This window comes from Haemorhous mexicanus, chromosome 10 (assembly GCF_027477595.1).
Source record: "Haemorhous mexicanus isolate bHaeMex1 chromosome 10, bHaeMex1.pri, whole genome shotgun sequence".
Lineage (NCBI taxonomy): Eukaryota > Metazoa > Chordata > Aves > Passeriformes > Fringillidae > Haemorhous > Haemorhous mexicanus.
In genome coordinates, this window is record NC_082350.1 from 2,226,660 (window position 1) to 2,248,430 (window position 21,771).

At 41.8% G+C, this 21,771-nt stretch overlaps 1 protein-coding gene across 11 annotated transcripts in view; it reads left to right on the forward strand.

The window, feature by feature from the left end:
- Positions 1 to 2,041: 2,041 nt before the first annotated feature.
- PER2 (period circadian regulator 2) overlaps positions 2,042 to 21,771 on the forward strand; it is a 47,953-nt gene continuing 28,223 nt past the window's right edge. Inside the window, exons 1-6 of one of the 11 annotated variants that reach the window (XM_059854924.1) lie at positions 2,042 to 2,059; positions 9,567 to 9,623; positions 10,522 to 10,585; positions 12,551 to 12,711; positions 19,933 to 20,422; positions 21,146 to 21,214. In XM_059854924.1, the coding sequence (XP_059710907.1) occupies positions 20,151 to 20,422; positions 21,146 to 21,214 (341 nt within the window). In that variant the 5' untranslated portion in view covers positions 2,042 to 2,059; positions 9,567 to 9,623; positions 10,522 to 10,585; positions 12,551 to 12,711; positions 19,933 to 20,150. Of the gene's footprint in view, positions 2,060 to 2,242; positions 2,369 to 2,685; positions 2,705 to 9,566; positions 9,624 to 10,521; positions 12,712 to 19,932; positions 20,423 to 21,145; positions 21,215 to 21,771 lie in introns of those variants that run through there. The other 10 variants (XM_059854925.1, XM_059854922.1, XM_059854928.1 and 7 more) reach the window with 10 other exon arrangements.

Consider the following 21,771-nt stretch of genomic DNA (forward strand, 5'->3'; position numbering starts at 1 on the left):
GCCAATTTTCTGGAAATTGCAGAATTTGGACTGAAGTTGTTCAGGGTGCATAATCACATTTTGAGTAACACAACTTACCCTGGTTTTTGGTATATTAAATATAAAGCTGTAACTACTAAAAGATGGTATGCATAGAACTTTAAAATTATTCCCATAAGCTTGACTGAAACAATTGATTAGTATCCCTTTAAAATAAGCAGAATTCAAATAATGACTCTGGTAGTTACCAGGGTGGGAAAGGTACTGGCTGTTTGTGGTGCTGGGGTTACTCTTTCTGCCAGGACTGGCATGTCCTGCTGCAGTGGGGAACATGTGTCCTGGGAACTCATTTAGCTCTAACACAGTGCCATGGTTTGCCATCCTTCTCATATTTGTAATCTGATGGGCTGGGGGACAGTGTGGATCTCAAGGTTTTGCTTTGGTTGAAGTGCCTTAGTTGAATCCATGGTAAGAGACCACAGCCCTTAGCACACAGGTACAGATATTTTTGGCACGTAACATGAAAAACAACATCCCATGGAAACCAAGAATATTATTCTCCATCCCTTTAACCCTAAAGCAGAGAACTTACAAAAAGACAGTAAAATTCAGGATGTGAAGGCCTACCAACAACCACACAGACTACCTAATTAGGATTAGTCTTAAAATTAGACTCCTCAGAGGAGTGCAAGCTAAGAATGGTATCCTGGTAAGCTGACTTGTGCACTGCAACAAATCCAGTTGCAGAATCTGGTCCTAATGCTTCCGCTGCCCACCCCCTCTCCGGTCCAGCAGTTAAATACTCCACAGTCCTTTACTCACAGGCTGTTTCTGTAACAGTCAGAGCATAAATATCTGTGTACCTAATGGACTTATCCTTAACACCACAGTGAGGGAGGGAAGCGGCATTAACCTCATTTTGCAGATAAACAGTGGAAGCCCTGATGGCTGTCCTGTGCTTCATCCTGGGAGCAACTGCATGCATGCAGCAAGTGTAAAACGCTGTCAGCCCGAAGGTGGCTTTGGCACATTCTCTGTTCCCTCTTTGCAAAGCCATCTACCACAGTGGAACAGAGGAAGCTCAGAATCAGCATACTCTAACATTAATTTCTCAGCTACTGGTTGCTCTCCCTAGCCTTGGAAGATGTGGCGGCTGGAGCAGGCCCAGGTGTTCAGCAGTGGGTTATTGGGTTATCTCACCGAGCTGCTCAGGTCCTCTGGCCAGTGTAGGATGGATGGTGCAGGGGCCTGAGCAGAAACCTGTGTGACCAACATACAAGAATTCATTAAATTCTTCCTTACTGTGAGATGGGAAATGCCAATGGTCTCTGAATATTGTCCTTGAACACAAGGGGGAAATATTCTTTTAATAAATACGAAAAACTTCCTTAAACAGTCAGAATTGAAAGCAATCGTATGGTAACGTGTTACTAGGCGGAAATACTGTTGAGGAGAACAGAACGTTTGAGAGCTCGGAAATTCTTAGTTTAACCGTTGTTGTAGTTACTCAGACTGATGCTGCCGGCCGGTGCGGGAGAAAGCTGCAGCCCTACGCTCTCTGAGCCGCCCTTTGCTTTGTGACCCGGCGCCTCCTGAACAATACGCGGGGGCACTTTGGAAACTTCAGGGCGTGCACCCAGCGCGGGCGGCAGCACCAGGAAACGGGATGCGGGCGCCGCTGCCTTATGTAAGCGAGCCGAGCGGCGGCGGCAGGGTGACTCCCGGGGGCTGCGGCGCGGCCTGCGCGGGCCCAGGCGCTGTCCGGGAGCGCGGTGCGCTGGCGGGGCCCTCAGGCCGGGCCCTCAGGCCGGGCCCAGCTGCGCAGAGGGGCCCGGGCCAGGCCCGGCGCGCGCACCCCGGCCGCCAACGGCCTCTGCCGCGCGCGCGCACGACACATCACGCGCGGCTCCGCGCGGGCGGGGGCGGAGCCGCTCTCCCTGGTGGGTCACGTGACCGCTGCCCCCCAATCCATCTTCCCCGGCCCGGCGGTCCAGTAGCGGCGGTGGCGGCGGGCGGGGGGCGCGGGTGGAGGCGAGCGGAGCTCCCGCGGCTTCGGCAGGAGGCGGCGCGGGGGCCGGCGGTGAGTGCGCCTCGGTGGCGGCGGCGCGGGGGAGGGGAGGGGCGGGCCGGCGGCGGGGCAGGCTCGGGAGGCGGCCGCGGCTGTCGGTGGAAACATGGTGCCACACGTGAGGCTTATGTAAAGTGAGCGGCGGCTCGCGCGGCCAATGGCAGCTGCGCGCGCCCCGCCCCCGCCAGCGCGTCCCGCTGGCGTCACGCGGCTGCGGCCAATGGGAGCGCGGGCGGGGCGGGCGCGCGGCGGCCGGTCACGTTTCTGCCCGTATGAAGCCCGAGCCGGGAGGCGCGGGGCCGGTGGGACGCGCCGCGCGTGGTGAGTGGGGGCTCGCTGGGCGCGCTCCCCGCGACCCGAAGGGGCTGGGGGACCCGTGGGGAGCGACGGGAGGGGCCGGCGAGCGGCGGCCGCGGGGGGCACAGGGGCTCTCTCGCCTCCCCCGCCCGCCGGGCCGAGGTTACGTAACCCTCGCGCCGGGGCTCTCGTTGTCGGGACGATGCGCGCGCGGGTCGCTCCTGTGCCGCGGGGTCCGTCCCGCTGCCGGCCCCGGCCTGCCGGGGAGGGGGCGCGCGGGGCTCCCTCCGAAGGGCGGCTGTGACACGCCCCCCCCCCCCGCTCCCTGTGAAACCGCAGCGAGGGAAGCGGCGGCCGGCTGTGAGTCGCTCCCCGGGGCGGGGTGCGGGGCTGAGCGCGGCACGGCCCCCGCCCGCCTTGGACGGGGAGAGCGTCCGGGAGTAGGGTCACAGACACCCCCAGCGGGGCCGGGACGGCAGCTGGGCTCTCCGGGGGACGGCCGCCTGGGGCCGGGCAGGGACTCAGAGGGGGCGCTGGCCCTGGCCCGGAGCGGGGGAGGAGGAGGCGGGTACCGACGGCGGCGGGGCCGGACCCGGATCCCCGGCGGGGCTCCGCTCTGCCGGCCGCGGGCTGCGGCCACGTCGGTGCGAGGGGGTGCGGAGCGGGGGGAACCGGCGGAGAGCACGCGTGTCCCGGGGCGCTGAGCGGCACCGCGAGGGGACCCATCTGGGTCCCACCGGCCGGGAGGGCTGCTCCACGGGAGGAACTATGTGGCAGCAAGTAATAGAATCTCAGTGCCGCTGAGATAAGTGAGCTACAGGTAGAGTAGGCAACAGGTGCTGTCCATTTGTTTTTTGTGGTGCCTGTAGTTGTAAGGACAGTCTGTTCCTTGAGACGGTGTGGTTGTGCTGCTGTTCACATTAGGTGCATAGTATTACACGCATGATTACAAAACGCTTTATGTAAGTACAGTTTCATGCAAATAGGTGAGCAGCATGGTAACAGTCAAGCTGACGCTTTACATTTGACTTTTCGTAATAGGGTAAGCATTTCATAAAGGGACAGCATTTCTCCGTGTACCATGGCAGCTTAAGAAGGCCTCTCAGGAGGTTGGTATGAGGTCTCGGGTACTTGGGAAACTACAGTGCTTTGCAAGTGTATTCCAGTGAAAAAGTAACTTGGCTGAGACAGTGCATTGATTCGGATCAAAGAAACAGAATCATTGAGTATACAAAAGACCTCTGAGAGCCTTAAGTCCAACTGTTTCATCCATATGTCCAATCTAAATCTACCCTCTTGCAGTTTCAAACCACTGCCTTTCATCCTGTCACCATAAGCCCCGATAAGAAGTCTTTCTCTGTCTTCCTTGTAAGCTCACATCTTTCTTTTCCAAATGCAAGACTTTGAGATTTATTGTCTTGGGCATCTGAGATTGAATAGCTTTCACGAGTAAAGGGAAAGAAGTGGAAATTCCCTAATGATTCTAGTGGTAACAGTATCTGTCAAGTCAGAAGTAGAGTAAAAACCGTATTAGTATGGTGAGAAAACCTTCCAAGTTGCCAGTATTGTTTCAGCCACAGTTTGATTGGTGTTAGAGAGAGTGCCCACATTGTTGCACTATAGCATCAAGTTCCTTCTTGCTTATGCTTGTACGTGTTTGAGTGCTTTTATGACCTTTCTGTTTTGCCTTTGTCTCTGAAATTTGCATTATTTCTGCAAAGTGAGGAAGTTTCACTGAAGGACTGGACTGTGTCCTTGCTCCATGCAAAGCTAGATGGTAGTCTTGTGATGATGATGCTGTCCTGAGGTGTGGAGTCCTGATTCTGGACTGGGCGCGTTGCTCACCTCGCTAGTAACACATAGAGGAAAAGAGATGGCCTTTGGCCTGGAATAGAAGAAAAAAAGTCTACCAAAACTTTCATGTTTTGGTGAGGTTTTGGCCATTTCGAGTGTTTATTTCAAGGTGGAAGGAAGATACTGTAGATGGGTGTCACAAATGTCAAACACCACAGTGAAAGAGGAAGGTCTGTCCCATGAAGAAGTGGTTTGGCTTGATGTAGTTCAGAAGGCAAAGGCATGGAGAGCAGGTTTTTGGCTTTTGTGCACTTTTTCAGATGTGGCAAGTTTTTTTGTTTCATTTATAATTCAAAGATTGCATGGTTTAGCTGGAGTTTTTGTTTATTTGTCCGTTGGTGGGACTTGTATAGACTTCCTATATTTGTTTTAGCAAACAAATTCTGTCGGTGAAAATCCCAGTAATTTTTATTTTTACAATTTACTGTCACTCATTTTGGATTTCCACAGAGAGGCATTAAAGAAGCAGCATATTCTTGGCATAATACCTTCTCTTTTTCTTCCTCTAGTCGTAAGATTAAAGTATGTAACAACACAGTTTACTTGATAAAGTTGAGCCTCTCCATGAACAACATGCTCTTGCAGTAATAAGCTTTTCTAGTAAACTGAGATGTTGATGGAGTTTAGTCTCAAAGTATGAAGATAGAATGAAGTGGGGAAAGTGATTGGCAGTAGAGTTCTGGATTCTTCTTCTACTTCAGACGTTTATTATGACCAGGAAGTGTTTGGCTTAGATACAGACTGATAAACAGTTTTCTTTTTCCTGGGTTCTTGCCACACCCTTATTTCTCTAACATCTTTACAGTATTAGAATATGCTTTACTGCATTAAAAAAAAAAAAATCTTTTTTTCGCCCTGTGAAGAATAAGGAAATGAGCAAGTTACCATGGGATGAGGTATATTTGTTGTGGTTTAAAAGCAAGAAGATTACTGGTAGCCAGTAGAACAAGTAAATTATCACTAGTCTAGATCAACTGTAGTGTTTTCCATAGGGTTGCTATGGTTGGCCTATGTTAAAAGGAACGTCATGTTCTTAGCAAGGCCTTGTGTAATAGCTGGCATGAGTGTCCTGTAGACACTGTATTATACTCATAGCATTACCACATCATAATTACTAGATAATCAGGTGTTTCTGAAAAGGAATTTTTGTCTCCAGTTTTGATTGCATGGCCTAGAATTCCTCTATAAGGATGGTGGATTATTGGGATTTTTAACTGGATTGTCTTAGTGCATTCTACATTGTTATATCCCTGTAGTGCAAGTTTTAAACTGCTCTAATATTCGTTGTGTTAACTTAGCTTGTCAAACACTGAACAGCAAAGGAGTCAATTATTATTCTTTGTGATACTGTTGTATTACTCTAAAGGGCTTTTACTTGTGCTTTGGTTATGGATGAAGTTGCATGCGAAAAGCGTTGGTCTTGAAAGAAACGCTGCTGCTGTTTTTTGTTCCCTGTAAAAAGTGTCTGCTTTCCTGCTTGAACTGCTGCCTTAAACTTAACCCCTGCTGTGGGGTCAGACTGGAATATTGTTGGTTGGTGGTGGTTAGCAAAGAAGGCTGTTTTTAAGTAGAACTGACTTGTTCAAGGTAGAACCAAAGCTACATTGCCTTTGCTTGCAGAGCTCTGCCTTCTGACACTTGGAGCTTTGTTTGTGAGGGGATAAGGGTGTTTCTTTTTAGACCTCTCTGCGAAGTGTGTTTAAAGGACGTGGGGAAAGAGAAGGTAGAGTCAAAACCACAGTTCAGAGGGTGGTAGTTCTGCTATCTCTTGCTGGGATTTCTTGCAGCCCCAGGCTGCTTTTGTGAAATAGTGTGGCAAAGAAGAGCAGAAGGAGAAGGGTGGGATTGGACTGTCTATAAAGCGAGTGGAAGTGTCTGCAGTGCCGCTGAGCCCGCTCTGTGGCGCTGCCGGGAGGCAGCACAGCCGCCGTGTGTAGTAGGCAGGCAGCGAGCACATGGGACCCCGCCTGCCGGGGTGGCCGCGCCGGGATGCGGCTCCCGAAGTGGCTTAGCACATCGGCAGGCACGCTCGGGCAGCCTGCCCCCTGCCCCCTGCCCTCTGCCCCCTGCCCCCTGCCCCTGCCCCTGCCCCGCTCACCTTCCCGTGCACACGGGGTCTGAATGGCTGCGCTGCTCCTGCACCTGTGCGTGTGAAATACAGAGCTGTGTTTCGTGTCAGGTACACACAGGCAGCGTGTGTATTTGTGATTGTAATATGTGTGGAAACCGACCATGGGACAGTTATAAAGATGAATTCTAATAATAACTGAGAAAAGTAAAGCATGGAAGAAGGCCTTTGAACCTATCCTTAGTTTGCAATTAACCTGTATGAGTCTTAAGTTGATGTAGGAGCATTTGAATTAAAGCTTTAAGGATGTTGCTTTTTGACAGGAACTTTCTGCTTGTAGTTAAGCCTTAAAGAGTTTTGCAATAATAACCTTTTGAAGTATAATTTTAGAGTATTGCTTGTAGTAAGGATCTTTTAAAACTATAGCTTTAGAATATATAAAAAGGAAACATGAAGCTTGAGAAGGGAAGATGGGCATCAGCTCAATTATTAATAGTTTCAACCAAGGGAAGCTGGACATCTCTGTTATGAAATTTATAGTCCTTGCAATAAAAAGGTGGACCCACATCTGGAGATTGGACCTCACCAGATGGACTACTCCTTTCTTCTTTCAGAAACCAGACCACCACCACCTGGGATACTCCTTTTGGGATGTACATCCTGAGAAAAACTAAATCACAACAGTGTATAGAATTTGTATCGTAAAAATTGGGAATAGAAACTGCTGATGAGTAAAAATTGGGAATACAGACTGCTGAGAAAGCTTATGAGTACCCCTATAAATACCTGTAAGCCCCAAGTATTACTGTGCAGTTGGAGGGAAAATTTCCCCCACTGTACCCAGCGCTGTGTTGCTCATACTTTACCATATTAATTAATAAATTGATTGCTGCTTGAATATTGGCCTAGTCAAGCTTCTCATTTATAACTTAAGGAATCCTCTTCCTTGGTCCTGTCCCTCGTGAGGAGTTCCCAAGGGACAGCAGCAGTACACTGAGGTTCAGCCAGCTGCCCAGGCAGTGTTCTGGAGTTCACGGTTCTCCTGCTTATCTTCACATGAAAGGGACGTTAGGAGAATTTGTGTGTGTGAAAGCTTTTGTCAAGTCAAGAAGATTTTGTACAGATGTTCTCACCTGCTGGGGATCTGCTGCTGAAATAGTGTGTAGTACTCCTAGAGGTGCCATATAAGTTCTCTGATGTTTTTTGGTAGTCTGATTTAGGCAACTTTGCTTGTAGAACACAATCAGAAGTGAGGCTAAATTTACCGTCCTCAACATATACAAGCATGGAATATGCTTTTCATTTTTCCCTAATTTTCTCCCAATAGGAAGGAAAATTTTATTGAGGATGCTGAAGGGGTAGTGACTCAACATGCTGTGTACATGAGTGGAAATACACAGAAAGCATTTCTTGGGGCAAGAGGATGAGGAGATTCTGCAGATGGTGTGAGCAGGCTGCAGAAGTTCAGTACAAGCAGTACCAGTGTTGATCCTGACAGGATTTGGTGGTGGGAAAGAAACTTCATCTGTGTGCCAAAATGTCTGGGAAAGACTTTAGTTTTGCTTCCACCTGTTTTTGAGCATACCATGGAATTCTTAACACTTGATTTTTCTTATAGGTAGAATAGTTAGAGATGGGCAGAGATTTCCTTGTATAGATGGCTTTTTTTTTTTTAAAGCTGAACTGACTTTTAAAGAGTAGAACCAAAGCTACATTGCCTTTCTAACATCTTGTCCTGAAACAGAGGCAATTCTTTGTTAAATAACACCTGCAATTGATTGTAACTGAAGCTTAGGGAGACAAGATGAAGTGGTGAGGATGTCTAGTACTTGTCTTTTTTCTTGGTTTCGCTTCCTATCCTCCTTATTCCTTGCAGCTTTTGTATCTTAGTACAGTTTTTGTGCTTGACCTTATTACATGTACTTTTATGTTTCTGCTTAGTTTCTTTAATTGTACAAAGATCTTCAGTGTATAAAAGCACTTACTTGATTTCAGTTCCATCTCTGCCATGGTTCTCCTGTGACTTGAGCTCTTATTTCAGTATTAATACATCCAACTACTAGGACAAGTACATGGTGTTTGTTAGGTTGCTGCACTTTTTGGAGTGGATTATTGATGTGATGGGGACAAGAATTTATTTGGCACAGCATCTTCCAGAAGTGGACTTTGATTCTGGCTGAAATTTTGAACAGGCTGTGAACCACAGCAATGTCTGAAGAGCAGCATTAGCCTGGAGCTACAGTAAATATGGTGAAAATGTCTTTTTTTTAAAGGAGAGGAGTAGTAGATATACAAATATACTGCTTAATGGGGATGTCAACAAATACTAAAGTTGATGTAGGGTATTGAGATACTTTTAAATCTAATTTCACGTAGAATAAAGGTGAAATATATCACTGCATGGTGGGATGTTATAATTTTTCTCTCTTTTCTGTGACAGCACTTGGCAACCTCAAATGTATAATTTTTCTCTCTTTTTTTTTTCAAAAGGAGCAAGAGTTGACATGCAAATTTAGAGTTCTGATTATTGATGTTGTGCTTAATTGTCTCTCCAGTTCCACTAGGGAAGACAGTGGCATTTTCTGGTTACAAAGAAAATAAGGTGTTTTTTAAATTTCACACTGCGTACAAATAATTTTATGTACCTTTAAGAAGGCACCTTTTTTTAAGACTGGAAGCTGGAAGGAAGGATGTCTAGAAATCAGCATAGGGCATGTGAAGGAGATGGTGTTTAGTGTCTTTAGAAGATGTCTCACCACAGGCTTCCTCTTTCTTTTTTTTTTTTTAATAACAAACACCCAACTTGTTGGCAATTACGCTTGGCTCTGGGCCAAGTCTCTTATTCAAGGTGAAAGAACAAATTTGAGAGACAGTTTCTGTTTGTTCAGGGGATGATCAGATTCACTGGGGAGTCTTGAGCACAGGTGGTGGGTTTAACAGCACAAGGAATACTTACCTGAAAGGGTAAAATGAGCTTTGTTTCTCGTCTGGCAGAAATGAGAATTTGGGGTGGCTTCTTACATTTATAAAGGGAACAGACTTAAGTGGGTAATTATTCTGGACATTGCTCAAGGAACCAATTTAGAAGTTAAGTTACAGTAATAAATACTTTTATCAGTAAATTTGGTTGCATTTCCTCTCATCTTGTATTTGTAGTTTTTATAATTGTTCTTCACCTGTGGAAGACGTATTTTGCATGATTTGACTTCTGTTGCATTATGAAATGGCTTTGATTTATCTTTTATAAAAAAATTTTATCTTGCTTACAAAACCTGATTTTCTTTTTTCTTTTTGAAATAGGAATATATTGATGACACTTTGAGATTTGGAAAGACCATGATTAGTATGTTCATTGAGGTGAGTTTGATGCTGTACCCAAGAAAGTGATTGATGATATCAGTTCTTTCTTAATGACTCTGAACTTGGGAGGGTGGGAGGTTTCTCTGTGGTTTTATTGCTCTTTTGTGTACTTCCTTTGAAATGTAGTGTCAGAATGCCCAAAAATAGATATTTTCAGGGCTTTACATTTCCAAAGACCTGTTGCACAAATTATGAAGTACATGGAAGTGCTGTGGCTTCTCTAAATCTTTATGAAACTGGAATTTAGCGTAGTGTCAGTATCAAGTGCTGCATCTGCATTGTTTGTGCAGGTGTTTATCAATAGCTTGCATTTTTTGGATTGCTCTTGCAAGGTGGTAAGGAACTTCCAATTATGAGGAAAATTTTGGGGTCCAGAAAACCAAGTACCTGCTATTAGATAATCAGGATGATAGCTCAGGAAGAAAAGGGAAAATATTAGGCTCCTAAACTCGAATTTAAAAAAGGAAATCATAGCTTCCAACAGTATTTTTTGGTCAGTTATGCTCTGCGTTGAAAATAAAGAAAAGTTGATTGTTATTGGAGCAAAAAAAGGAAATTTAATTAAAGGAGGAGGAATGTAATCTATGATGTGAAGGAAATATAATTAAAGGTGGAGGAATATAATCTATGATGTGAAGAAAATTTATAATGTGCTTTCATTAAATGTGATCTGATGATGCCACAGTACTGGCCCTAGACAGGAAAGACAGATGATCTGGATTGTACTGTAATATTGCAGTACAGATGGAATTGTAACTGAGAATTTGAGGATTAACACTACAATGTCTGTTCAGTCTAAATGATTGAGAAAAAAACCCCAAACAATCCTATTTTTCTATGGCTGGAAAATGTGATCTAGATAGGTTCTAACAGCTGACTCTTTTCAATGCTGCAGGTGTGACTTCAGTTCTCTGCAGAAAGGGAACCTGGTTCAGCTTGGTTTGCCTCCCATATCACAGGTGTGTTCCTGCACCATGGTTTTCACTCCTTTCTAGTATCTGAAGTCTTCTGTGCATAGAATAGAGATACGTCAGTGTGGAAGGAAATGAGGAAATGTCTCAAGTTCTGTCTTCCTTGGAAACTGAACAGATTAGACTTCCTCTGTGGAAAACACTTTACTGGGAATGCCAACTGTAGATGAACTCCTTTAGTGTTTTGGGACTTGGGCATACTCAATCACCTGTACATTTCCTCTGAAAAATAAGAGAAAACAGGTAAAATTGGCTGCCTCTAATTCTGTTCAGACTGTTTCAATACAAGTCTTTCAAACCAGGCATTTTGTTTCAGATAAAATCCTGTTGGTGTAGGTTTGTCTTACTTTCCATTAAATTGCAGAAAGGCTTATCATGAGAATTTTTTGTAGTTTACAAGGATTATTCTTTCTTGATGTTTTAATGTCTTTTAAAATGTGTTAAATACATGAAACCAATATAATACATAATTAAAATGGTACATGCTGCCACTGTGAGTATATCTTCAAACTTAGACTTTTGTAAACCTTTTTAAGTTTTTTTAATTGAAATTTTACAGGGAGTTGAGTTAGTGTAAAGGAATTGCAAGAGCTGCCTTTAAACAAGGATTTAACTGGTGCTGAAAGACATTCCACATTTTCAATGCTCAGGCTAAAAACTGTGAAATCTGCAAGTAGTTCTGGCTGCAGCAATTTTTAATGCTTCTTGTGGTCAGAGATAAAGCCATTAATTTAAATCCTGTATTATCAGTTTATTATAAAAACAGAAGCAAAACATGTAAATAACCAGGTCATACAGATTTCTATCATAATATGAGTATTGTAGAACTTGTACTGGCTTCACCATGTCAGGCAGGACAGAATGTTGTGAATAAATTCTTCCTTTAGTCTGGCCAACACAAGTATACTTTCACCAGTTGTAACAGTTTGCAGCATGTTAAATTAAGGCATGCTAGCATGGGCTGTCTTCCAGAGTGCTTAGCTTGGGATTTGAACACTGTTCAAACATTTCCTCTGCGTATTCAGATGAAGCACTTAGAATGATGTAACTGTCTGCCACACAAATGTTGGTCTTCTGAAGTTCTGATTTTTATTCTACCATTTATTTGTGCCACATGGCACTGGCATGCACCAACAGACTTAGTTTCCTAGATTTCCTCGATGAACTTTCAGTTTTTTTTTGTTTTTTCATTTAAATTTCCAGTGTCTCTCTTGAGAAACTTTTTATTAGGAGGAATAGTAATGTTAATGGAGTTTGTTAGTACAGACTTCTGACCATAAATAAACAGTTTTTTACTGTGAGAGGGAGTGAGCACTGGAACAGATTTCCCAGAGAGACAATGGAATATCCATTTTTGGAGATAGCCAGGAGTCATCTGTGGATGGTTCTGAGCAGCCTGCTCCTAGGTGACTCTGCCTGAACAGGGAGCTGCACAAGGTACCTCCAGAAGGCTCTTTTGATCTCAGTCATTTCAGTGTGAACTGAAAGTTTATAACTGCCTGGTAAAATCTTTAATGCACTTACCAATCCTACTGTGAAAGAGAGCCATAAAATGATATTGCAGCCAAACTTGCTGAGCACTTGGAGCTCCTGCTGACCAGACCACAACAGGCATTGGCTCTGTGCCCTGCTGGGGAGGCCAGCCCTGTGTTCCCAGTGGCTTTGTCAGCCCATGCAGACTGTACACAGTGTGATACCACTCTGATTGTGAATCCTAGGGGTTATTTTATCTAGTGCAGAACATGCTATTACTTTAAAACTCTTTAGGACCTTATTTCAGAGCAATGTGTTTAAAATGCAAATTTGTGTCTTCTTCCTCTGCTGTATGACAGTTTCATGTTTAACCAACATTTATCTGCATAGGAGTGACATAGCTGTGAGCATCTCTGGTATCTGTTTGAAGAGGACACTGTTGGGGGGCCCAGGTATTTCTTTTATATTTTATAGTTATAGAGGTGTCCGGACTCTGTAATGGTCAAAGATTTCCAGTAGAAGAGGATGAGACAAGAATTAAATGCATGTGGGAGACTCTGGACCTAGGCACCTCATGCTTTTGATGCTAGCTGGGAGGGAGCTTGATAAACACTTTTGCCACCTTTTCGTAGAAAAAACAGGTAAGAAACACACATAATTATTATGATTCATGCTAGTAGAAAGATGCTTCCCCTCCTACTCCTCTAGAGCTTATGCAGAAAATACCTTGTTCTGTGTTTATCTTTGAACTGGGGCTTCAGTCACGTATATGTACTCATTCAGAACAGTATTTGGGGTATAAATGGGGAGTTACCTTATTTGAAGCTAAAACATTTTTTAGCCTTAAACCATACTTACTCTTAAATTTAAGTTTGAGTTTCTTCAGCAAGGAAACAATCTGGTTGGAAGCATCCTCACTGTGGGTGCCAGGGCCCTGATCTGATGGTGACTTCTTCCTGTGTAGGTGCTGCTATAAATTCAGGGTGGCACTCAGATGGTTCTGGGAGAAGGCTGTGTCCTGATCAGTTCCCTTTGTAAAGTGGCAGCTGAAAGCAGTGGTTAATGAGGATGACCCTTATGAGGCAGATAAGGGTCTTGTGTTCAGGTTTTTCTTGAGCTGAAAGGAGAATCCTGATGAAAAAATTGTGAAATGAATATTGTGAAATTCAGATTTTATGGGAGCCTTTGCGGTATACTAGATGTTGATAATTTTATTGACATTGACATCTCATTGCTTGTTTAAAAAAGGAGCAAAACTTGTTCATGATTGCTTGGAGTGAGTTAAGTAATCTAGTAAAAAAAGTTCCCTTTCTTTTTTTAACTGAAAAAATCTTGCAAAAAATTACTGAGCCATCTTTGTTATTGTTTCCTATAATCTGAGAATATTGCCATCTTTTCTTTCCCCCCTTCCAAGAAAAGTCCTACTGAAGGTATTCTGTTAATTGTTCTTGCCAGGAAAACAAACCTCTCAATGTTGAAGTTGCACAGTTGAACAAGTCACTTCTTGGATTATTGCTTGTTTTCCAACATTTTCTCTTAACGTTTTTCGACTCCCAAGCATTTAATTATTGTCTAATTGCACAGAGAGAATGCATTCATTGTAGATGTTAATTTTCAATCATATCTAGAATTGCATGATCTGGCTAAACCCTTGCTAGTTATTTGTCATCTAAATAAGAGAACTTCTATCATTTTGCAAAGCAAAAATCCAGAAGACATTTGGAAGCCCTTCTTGTTGATAAGATCTTGAGTAAAATTTAATCCTGTTAGGAATGTCTCCCATAGGTTCTAGTACAGTTAAGAGTACCTGAATATTCACATGTCTATAGGCATAAAATGTAGTGTGCCTCTTGCTTTTTTGGGAATATTGGGAATAAGTTAATGGTAGTTGGAATTCAGACTCAAATAATGAGATGTTTGCCTGTTACTCAGTTTTTGAGTGAGTATACAAAATTATCCAAAATTGGGTAACTTCGGCTCTGGATTGTTAGTTTCCTTTATATACCAGTTATCTTCCTTTATATACCAGTATTAAACGTGATAGTTTTTGTGTGAAAAGAAATCTGGAAAATGTTCTCTGATTAGAACCAAGAAGCAAGATTTTTGGGTTTAAAGTTACTGTTTCAGAAGAAATCTGCCTCCTTGGTGTTCTACAATCCTTCTTAAGGGTGTTTTTCAAAAACAAGCTCAATTACTTCTTTCAGCATTTGTCCACCCTTTTGGGGTGGTTTTTTGGTGATGTTCAAGTTGAGGCTGTTGCCTTTGTTTCACTGCAGAATAAAAGAGCAACTGTAGGTAATGAATAACCAGGAGACCTTCACTGCATATCTAACCTGGCAAATCAATGCCTGCATTTGTCCTTAGTGCTCAGTGGAATTATGGTGCCTTTCACACACTGCATCAGGATCTTAGAGAGCTCTAGTCTTTGCCAGGGGCAACAGAATGGGTTTTTGTGAGCCATTTGCTGTAAAATAAGGTTAGCTGGTGCCAGTTTAATTTTTAAAAAGTTTTTATTTATGGAGTCAAAATAGACATCCTTAAAAGTTTAGAAGGTGGAGCAGAAAATAAAGAAAAACCTGGCTTCTTTTGATATCAAACCTAAAAGAGCTCTTTGTGTTTCCATGTTGAGATGCTTACTGAACTTGGTATGGGATGTAATTACCTTGCTCAAACTGGTAACGAGAACCTCAGACTGGGAAAACATGCAGGCTTTTGCCTTCCAGTGTTGTTTGGTTAGTGATTGGGCATTTATTCAAGCATATGAGTGGGATGAATATGTGCAATTTATTATGTCATTTTCCCTGAGATTAGTTTCAAAGATAATTAATCTCTTTGTGCTGTCTGACCGTCTGTGCTCCTGAAGTGTTTGCACAGTGCTGGTGTCTGCATGCAGATGTTCCACTTAAAGGCCTTGCTCTGCTCAGAATGGAGTCTGGCCAGCTGCATCACTTCTTATCTAAATTGCAGAGCATGGTGGAGGGTTATTGCCAGCCTGAGCTTTTTTCCACAGTTACTCCTATCTCTTCTAAGAAAATGTCTCCAAAGTTAGGGCATGTATTAACATCACATTATAAATTAAAAAAGCACCAACATTCTCCCAAAGAGGTGAAGTCTTATTTTAGAAAGGCTTCCCTTCCTTCAGAAGCTCTTGCAAGTTTATCATCATAATTTTCTTGTTCCTTCCTCTTTATTCATCCTGTATTCCTTACTCTGGTATGTGCCTCTGGCACTGAGGCTTTGGAGATTTTGAAACTGGAGAAATTTTGTGCAAGACTGACTTTCAGTGACGTTAATCTTCCAGTCTTGCCTAAGAAAACCATTCCAGCTCAAGCTGGGCTTGTTCTTTTTGAAGCATACCTTTAAAGATGACAAACTTGTGTTTTCTCCATTACTCAAATATTCTTTTTGTTGGTTGTTTTCTTTTTTTTCCCTGGTTTGATTGTCTTTGTGATCCAAGTTGTAGTCACTATAATGTAGTTATTAGGTGTGGACAGAGCTGCAGAAGTTTTGTTAGTTAGAACCAGAAGTAACACCACTGAATTGCTTCTTGACACAAATTTCTGCCAGGTATCAAGAGGAAAAATATTCACATAGTATCTCTATCTCCTAAGGGTCAGTATCTATTTCTTTTATGTTGGTGACTCTCTTAATTTGTACTCATTGCTGAAAATGAAAGTGTTTTTTAAAACCCTGAAAGCTTGACTGTCATTGAATCAGTCAATTCTTGTTTCAGGAGTTAACAGTAAATTCCTCAAAAGTTATTGGATAGCATAGAGATTTATTTTTTTACTTTGGAAACAGTTCTTTCCCACCTAAGGAAACACTGCTGAGGTTTCCTACAGTTACCTGGCAGAAGCTAGCCTGGGTGTCATGGAAAGAAGGGAGGAGATGAGACAGTAGATGATATTTGGAGATGGAAAAAATTACTCACCAGTGGTTTAACAACTCAGAATTTCAAACTGTAAGACTCTACATGCTAGCTGTGGCACATTTTCATTGCCTCTTAGACTTCCAAAGATTTCAGAAAATACTTTGGCAAAATAATTTTCCAAGGAAAGATTGTGTCAGAAAATTATTTGTGAACAATTTTCCTGGCTGGAAATGCTACAGCACATGTAATCCTCTCTGGCATCAGAATTCAGGAGAAGAGGTTTCTTGTACCTAAAGACTAAAACACAAAATATTTACATCAGAGTAGGAAAGCTGTGGCACAATCATTGCTCTTCTATAAACAGCACAATTTTACTGCATTACTGCTATATTGGGCTAATTACCTTCAGAGAATTTAGGGCTATTCTGAGAGTTTGTCCTTGGTAATTCATGCTTATAAACCTATCAGTAGTGATTTACATAGTTTTCTTTATAGGAGTAAATATAGCAGCCCAAAGTTGGGGGTTTTTTTAGTTTTTTATTTTGTGAGAGCTCTTTTCCCCTATCTCTAAAACAAACATAATTTCCTAACAGATACAGCAGTGTTTTGATTATAGCTGTATTTTTTCTCATATATCTAAAGCTCTTTCTAAGTGGCATTTTGTCAGGAAAATGGGAAGAAACTCCAAAGTTGGGTACAGCCAATAGGATGAGAAATTGTAGATCTTGCCTTACATTTGTGCACCTCAGGCCTCCTTTAAGGTGATGCTGTGAGTGCCTTTTTTCTTAGAGCTTCATTTGAATTGTGATGGGGTTAATTACCTTCACTCATGGAACTCTCCATAGGGCTTTACAACCTGGCTGTCCTCTGAGAAGTAACAGGATAAATGGCAGTGGGAAATGGCTTTGGAGAGTGGCTGCAGTTACTTAAGCAGATGTGCTCTGATTTACCCAGCAGTGTGAAGAGCATCCCCTGGGTGCAAACAGATCAACACATTGATGTGCAAAATGAACTTGTACAGAGTCCTACAAGATGACCTTACAAATAAGACTAAATACTTTAGAGAAATATGTGAAAAACGCCAATCACTTGTTTTTAAATTTTTAAAAGTTTAATAGTAATGAAATGGTTATAAAATTAGTAATACAATTAGAGTAATAAAAATTTGGACAATTTGGATTAGGACAATATGAGACAACAGAAACAAAGAGTTATAGACAGTCTGGGTACCTTTTCTGGGCAAAATAAGCCCGAAAAAGGCCCCACGTTAACAGAGGATTAACCCTTAAAAACAACAGCCTGTTGCATATTCATACACCTCATACATGGTGCATAAATTCCATTCAAGGACAGGATTCTCTCTGGGCAGGGTCAGCTTCTTCCTCTGAATCCTGATGGCATCTTCAGGGCTGAGCGAGGCAGGAAGTTCATTTCTTCTGATAATGGAGCAATAAATTCTTTCTCTGAAAGATTGAGGTGTCCTGTGGCTGCTCTCTCAGTGCGAGTCCTTTCTTTAAAAAAAGTATCCTACATAGCATAGTTTCTATTTTAACATTGTTATAAACTAAAACTATATTTAACACTCTACTTAAGAGAATTAATACAGCATAACTTTCTAACACAACACATATTCATTTTAATATTGGCAAAAAGCCAATCATAAAATACACATTTTTCACAAATAGACCTATCAAAGATGCCTTGCAGTAAGACTCATGAGAAGTAATTTTAGATGATTGGCTTTAAGACATTTACAGCATAGTGTGACTAAAGCTGATAGGCCAAGAAACACTAACAGTGTATTGTAATTAAGAAATAGTTGGCTTCTGATTGTGATGGCATGAATTATAACATCTGTATTGTCTCACCCTTCACATGAGACTGAAAATGGAATAAAAGTGTTTAAAATGCCTCTCAGTTGCCCAGTCTCTGGGTCAGAAAAGAGCTTACTCTGACACGTTTCTAGAGCACTCCTCCCTGTGCAGTGCCAGGAGGTTTGTGCATGCTGGAGTTCCTGTGCCACGTCCCATGCTGGCTCCCAGGGCTGCCTTTGGTCCCTGTCACACCCAGCCAGGCTGGCTGAGCTCAGCTGTGCCCCTGCAGCCCTGGGCTCACAGAGCTTCACTCAGGGTCCCCAGAGGGGAAGGCAAGTGTCAGCTCCTAGTGGTGCTGAGATTAGATCAGAGATGAACTATCTGACCCAGTTAATCATTGGCCACCAGGGAATGTGCCATTGTGACATAATCCTGCAGTTTCATCTCAGAGTAAATACTCTTTTATTGCGTGCTCTGGTTATGTAATTCTCAAGACACAAGTGGTTAACCTTAGTCCAGGAAAAAACTGTCAGAGCTCCTGAGGGCTAATTCAGTGCCTGGATATAGTGTTCAGTACAGCAGCATCACAGGAGTCTGTTTTATCTGCATTAAAATACCTGAAGGGAATACCTGCAGAAGGAAAAAGTATATTTTACTCTACTTAAAGGCATTTTTCTGTTATCAGCTATAATAATATAATTCATTTGTGAATTATATACACCTATAATTATTCACCTATAATTCACTTGTGAATAAACTTGTAGGGAAAGAAAATTATTTATATCTTTATACCATTACTGATAGCTTAAGTGAATGTCCTTAAAACTGTTGTTATAAATGAAAGCAGATATATTGCATATTATTTTGACCAAATGAGGAGACAAGTAGTGTTTTCTGGAAAATGCAAAATAAATGTAAAATGTCTGTCGATTAGAAGGGTAAGAAAATAGCTTCCATGTGGTGTTGCTTTGGAGGGAGTTGAATCATGGTGTGTTTTAAATTACTGTTGTGAATGTTTTCCATTACAGTCTTTATTCTTAAATACCTAAATATTTATTTATTTGTGTTGAAGACAAAACTGCTGTAGTTAATATTAACAAAACTTGGTTGTTTTTTTTTTTATATTATTCCTGTCAAAGGTTTATTAGTTAATAATTGTAATAGTGAATATTTTAAAGGAACAAAGAGGAAGGAACATACATGGTTCTATTGTCTTGAAAGCAACAGAGATTCTCAGCAAAGAATCTTAGTTCATAGTTTTATACTGTTTTTGTCTCCGAGTTGCTGAAATGGATGAGGATGTGAGTCAGACTGAATACAATCTTTTTAAAAGATAAATAAAGTTGAACTGTTCTCTAGTACTTCTCTTTTGATAATACTTCAGTATTGGGCTGCCCTTGATTCACCTCTGTATGCACTCTGATTTTTGAGCCTGGTGCATCAGAATTTGGTCAAAAGCAGTGAAATGGGGTGTTTTTTGTTTTAACCTTACTTTTCCAAGCAATTTTTATCATACCCCCCAAATTAGTGGTAATTAGTAGATAAAATTCTTCTCAGGGCTATTCATGCCTTAGAATTTTTGGTGGTGGTGATTAGGTGTGTTTGTGTGTTCAGTCTCCCTGTTCCTGCTGTGTGTTCTGTCTGCTCACCTACATGGCTTTTGTATAAAGAAAGAAATGAAGAGTACAGTACTGTTCCTTCCCAACTGATCCTAAAAAACCAAACCCCAATGTAAAACAGAAGACCAACCCAAATTACCTCCAAACCAAATGAGCAATGCTCTGATGCTCTGAAAATAGAGGTTTTTTCCTTTATAAAGGTAAACTGAAAGGCATTTGGAATGGTTTCACTGAAAATCATAATAGCTGTTATCCAAATCTAGGCAGCAATACTGACAAGTATTAAGTAAGAAAACAAGGGAATATGTGAACTTTTCAGGAGTTTTTCCTGTTTCCATTCAACTTTCTTATGTGTGGGTTTTTACTAAAAAGTAAATACATTTTCATGATAAAATATTGTGAGATTTTTTCAATTTATCTGAAACATTTTATCATTCAAATGCTGAATATATTAACCATGCATGTAGTTTTTTACTTTCTTCAATCAGTGCAAATTCCAGTTTGTCAGCAAGGCAAACAAGAAAATAATTTTTTTTTCTTCCTTCCCTTCCTCCTCAGATTTGTGCATCTGTACTTCCAAACAGAGTTTATACAGAGGGAAAATTCTGAATATGGCTTGATTTGCTCTTGGTCTTGGCAGTGTTTCTGATGAGTGTCCCACGGACTCTGTCAAGTTCTGGGGGTTCTCCTCTAGCACTGAGGAGCAGAACCCTGAGCAGCAGCCTGGCATCAGTGGAAACCTTTCTCCATCCTTCTCCTTAAAAGAGCAGCTCAAGATGAGTGACTATTCTGGACTTCCCACTGACCACAGCCAGATGATTGCTGAAGACTCAGAAATTCAAGCAAAACCTGAACACTCTCATGAAGTTCTTCAGGAAGATATTGAAATGAGCAGTGGCTCCAGTGGAAATGACTCCAGTGGGAATGACTCCAGTGGGAATGACACAAATGAAAACTATTCAAGTGGGCATGATTCTCATGGTCATGAATCTGATGAAAATGGGAAGGATTCAGCAATGCTCATGGAATCTTCAGACTGTCATAAGAGGTAGTAGCTGTCATTAAATATATTTCACTTCTATTTGTGCCCCTTTTTACATTTGAATCAATATTTCTGAATAAAAGCTAAGGTATGAAGCCTCTTCAGCAGGGAGCTGAGTGTGCTACTTTAGTTGTACTCTCATGTGGTGTAAATTATGTAGTATAATTCTTAAAGAAAAGGTCTCTGGTGTTGGTGTTTGCATTGCCAACATAATTTGCATCATTCTTCTCATCACTGACTGTTTAACTTGCCTTGTTTTCTTGTAAACCAACTTCTGTAATTGTATGTCAAAACCTTCCAGTTAATTCTTGTGTGTGAGGATGCAGCCATGCCATTTTAATCTTTGCAGTAGCAGTGTACTGGACAGAGCAAAGCTATGAGTAGAACCACCTCTCTAGTGGTCCTGTGAGAAGCAGGGTGTTGGGACTCAGTGATCCTTGTGGGTTCTTCCCCACTCAAGCTATTCTGTGCTGCTTAGAAAATGCTTACAGCTTTAGTTGCACCATGCAGAAGCTTTTAAAATTTGGGGTTGGGGTTTTGGGGTTTTTGTGTTGTGGTTTTTTTGGGGAGTTTTTTGGGTTGGTTTTTCTTTTGGTGTTTGGTTTGATTTGTTTTTTTTTTTTTTTTTGAGGTAGCCAGTCATTAATAGGAAAATAAAAAGCTACAATGAACAAAAAGTTTTTTGTTAGGTTTTCAAATATTAATCTTTTTCTCTTTTCCTTATTTTAGTTCAAGCTCAAATGCATTTAGTCTGATGATTGCAAACTCTGAACACAATCAGTCCAGCAGTGGATGCAGGTAAATTAATGGGCATATATTTTTTAGTAATCTGCTAAATGCTGGAAACTAAATAATGTCATATTTTGAGTTTTTTTGTTTTGTTTTGTCTCAACCAGGATGACTACACAAGAAATCCTGTCTTTGATTTCTTCCTGTCCATAATCAGTAGCATCTCGTATTAACCACTTGATTAAATTGGAGCTTTTTGTTGCTGTTCCATGCAAGTTGTGTGGTTGCCTTTAAAGTCACATTACTTTGTTTTGATTTGGTACCTTAACTCTCTAATTTTGGTTTATTGTGGGTCCCTTTGAATATTGCTTTAGTTACAGTGGGGTTTTGTAGCTTCGAATTTTTTTTTGCTCTTCAGAATTTAGTCTGAACTTGGTGGTGTGTTGACATCAAAATTCCCCATTGAGCTGGGTTATTCCTGGTGTCCAGCAGGTCTATCACCTGCCTTTCCTGTGTTCCATTTGCTGGGATTCAAGGCCCCAGGGTGTAAGGATAAATGATACACAAACCCCAGCTGCAGGAATGAATCCCTCTGTATGAACTCTGCTTTGTCCCTGATAGCCTTG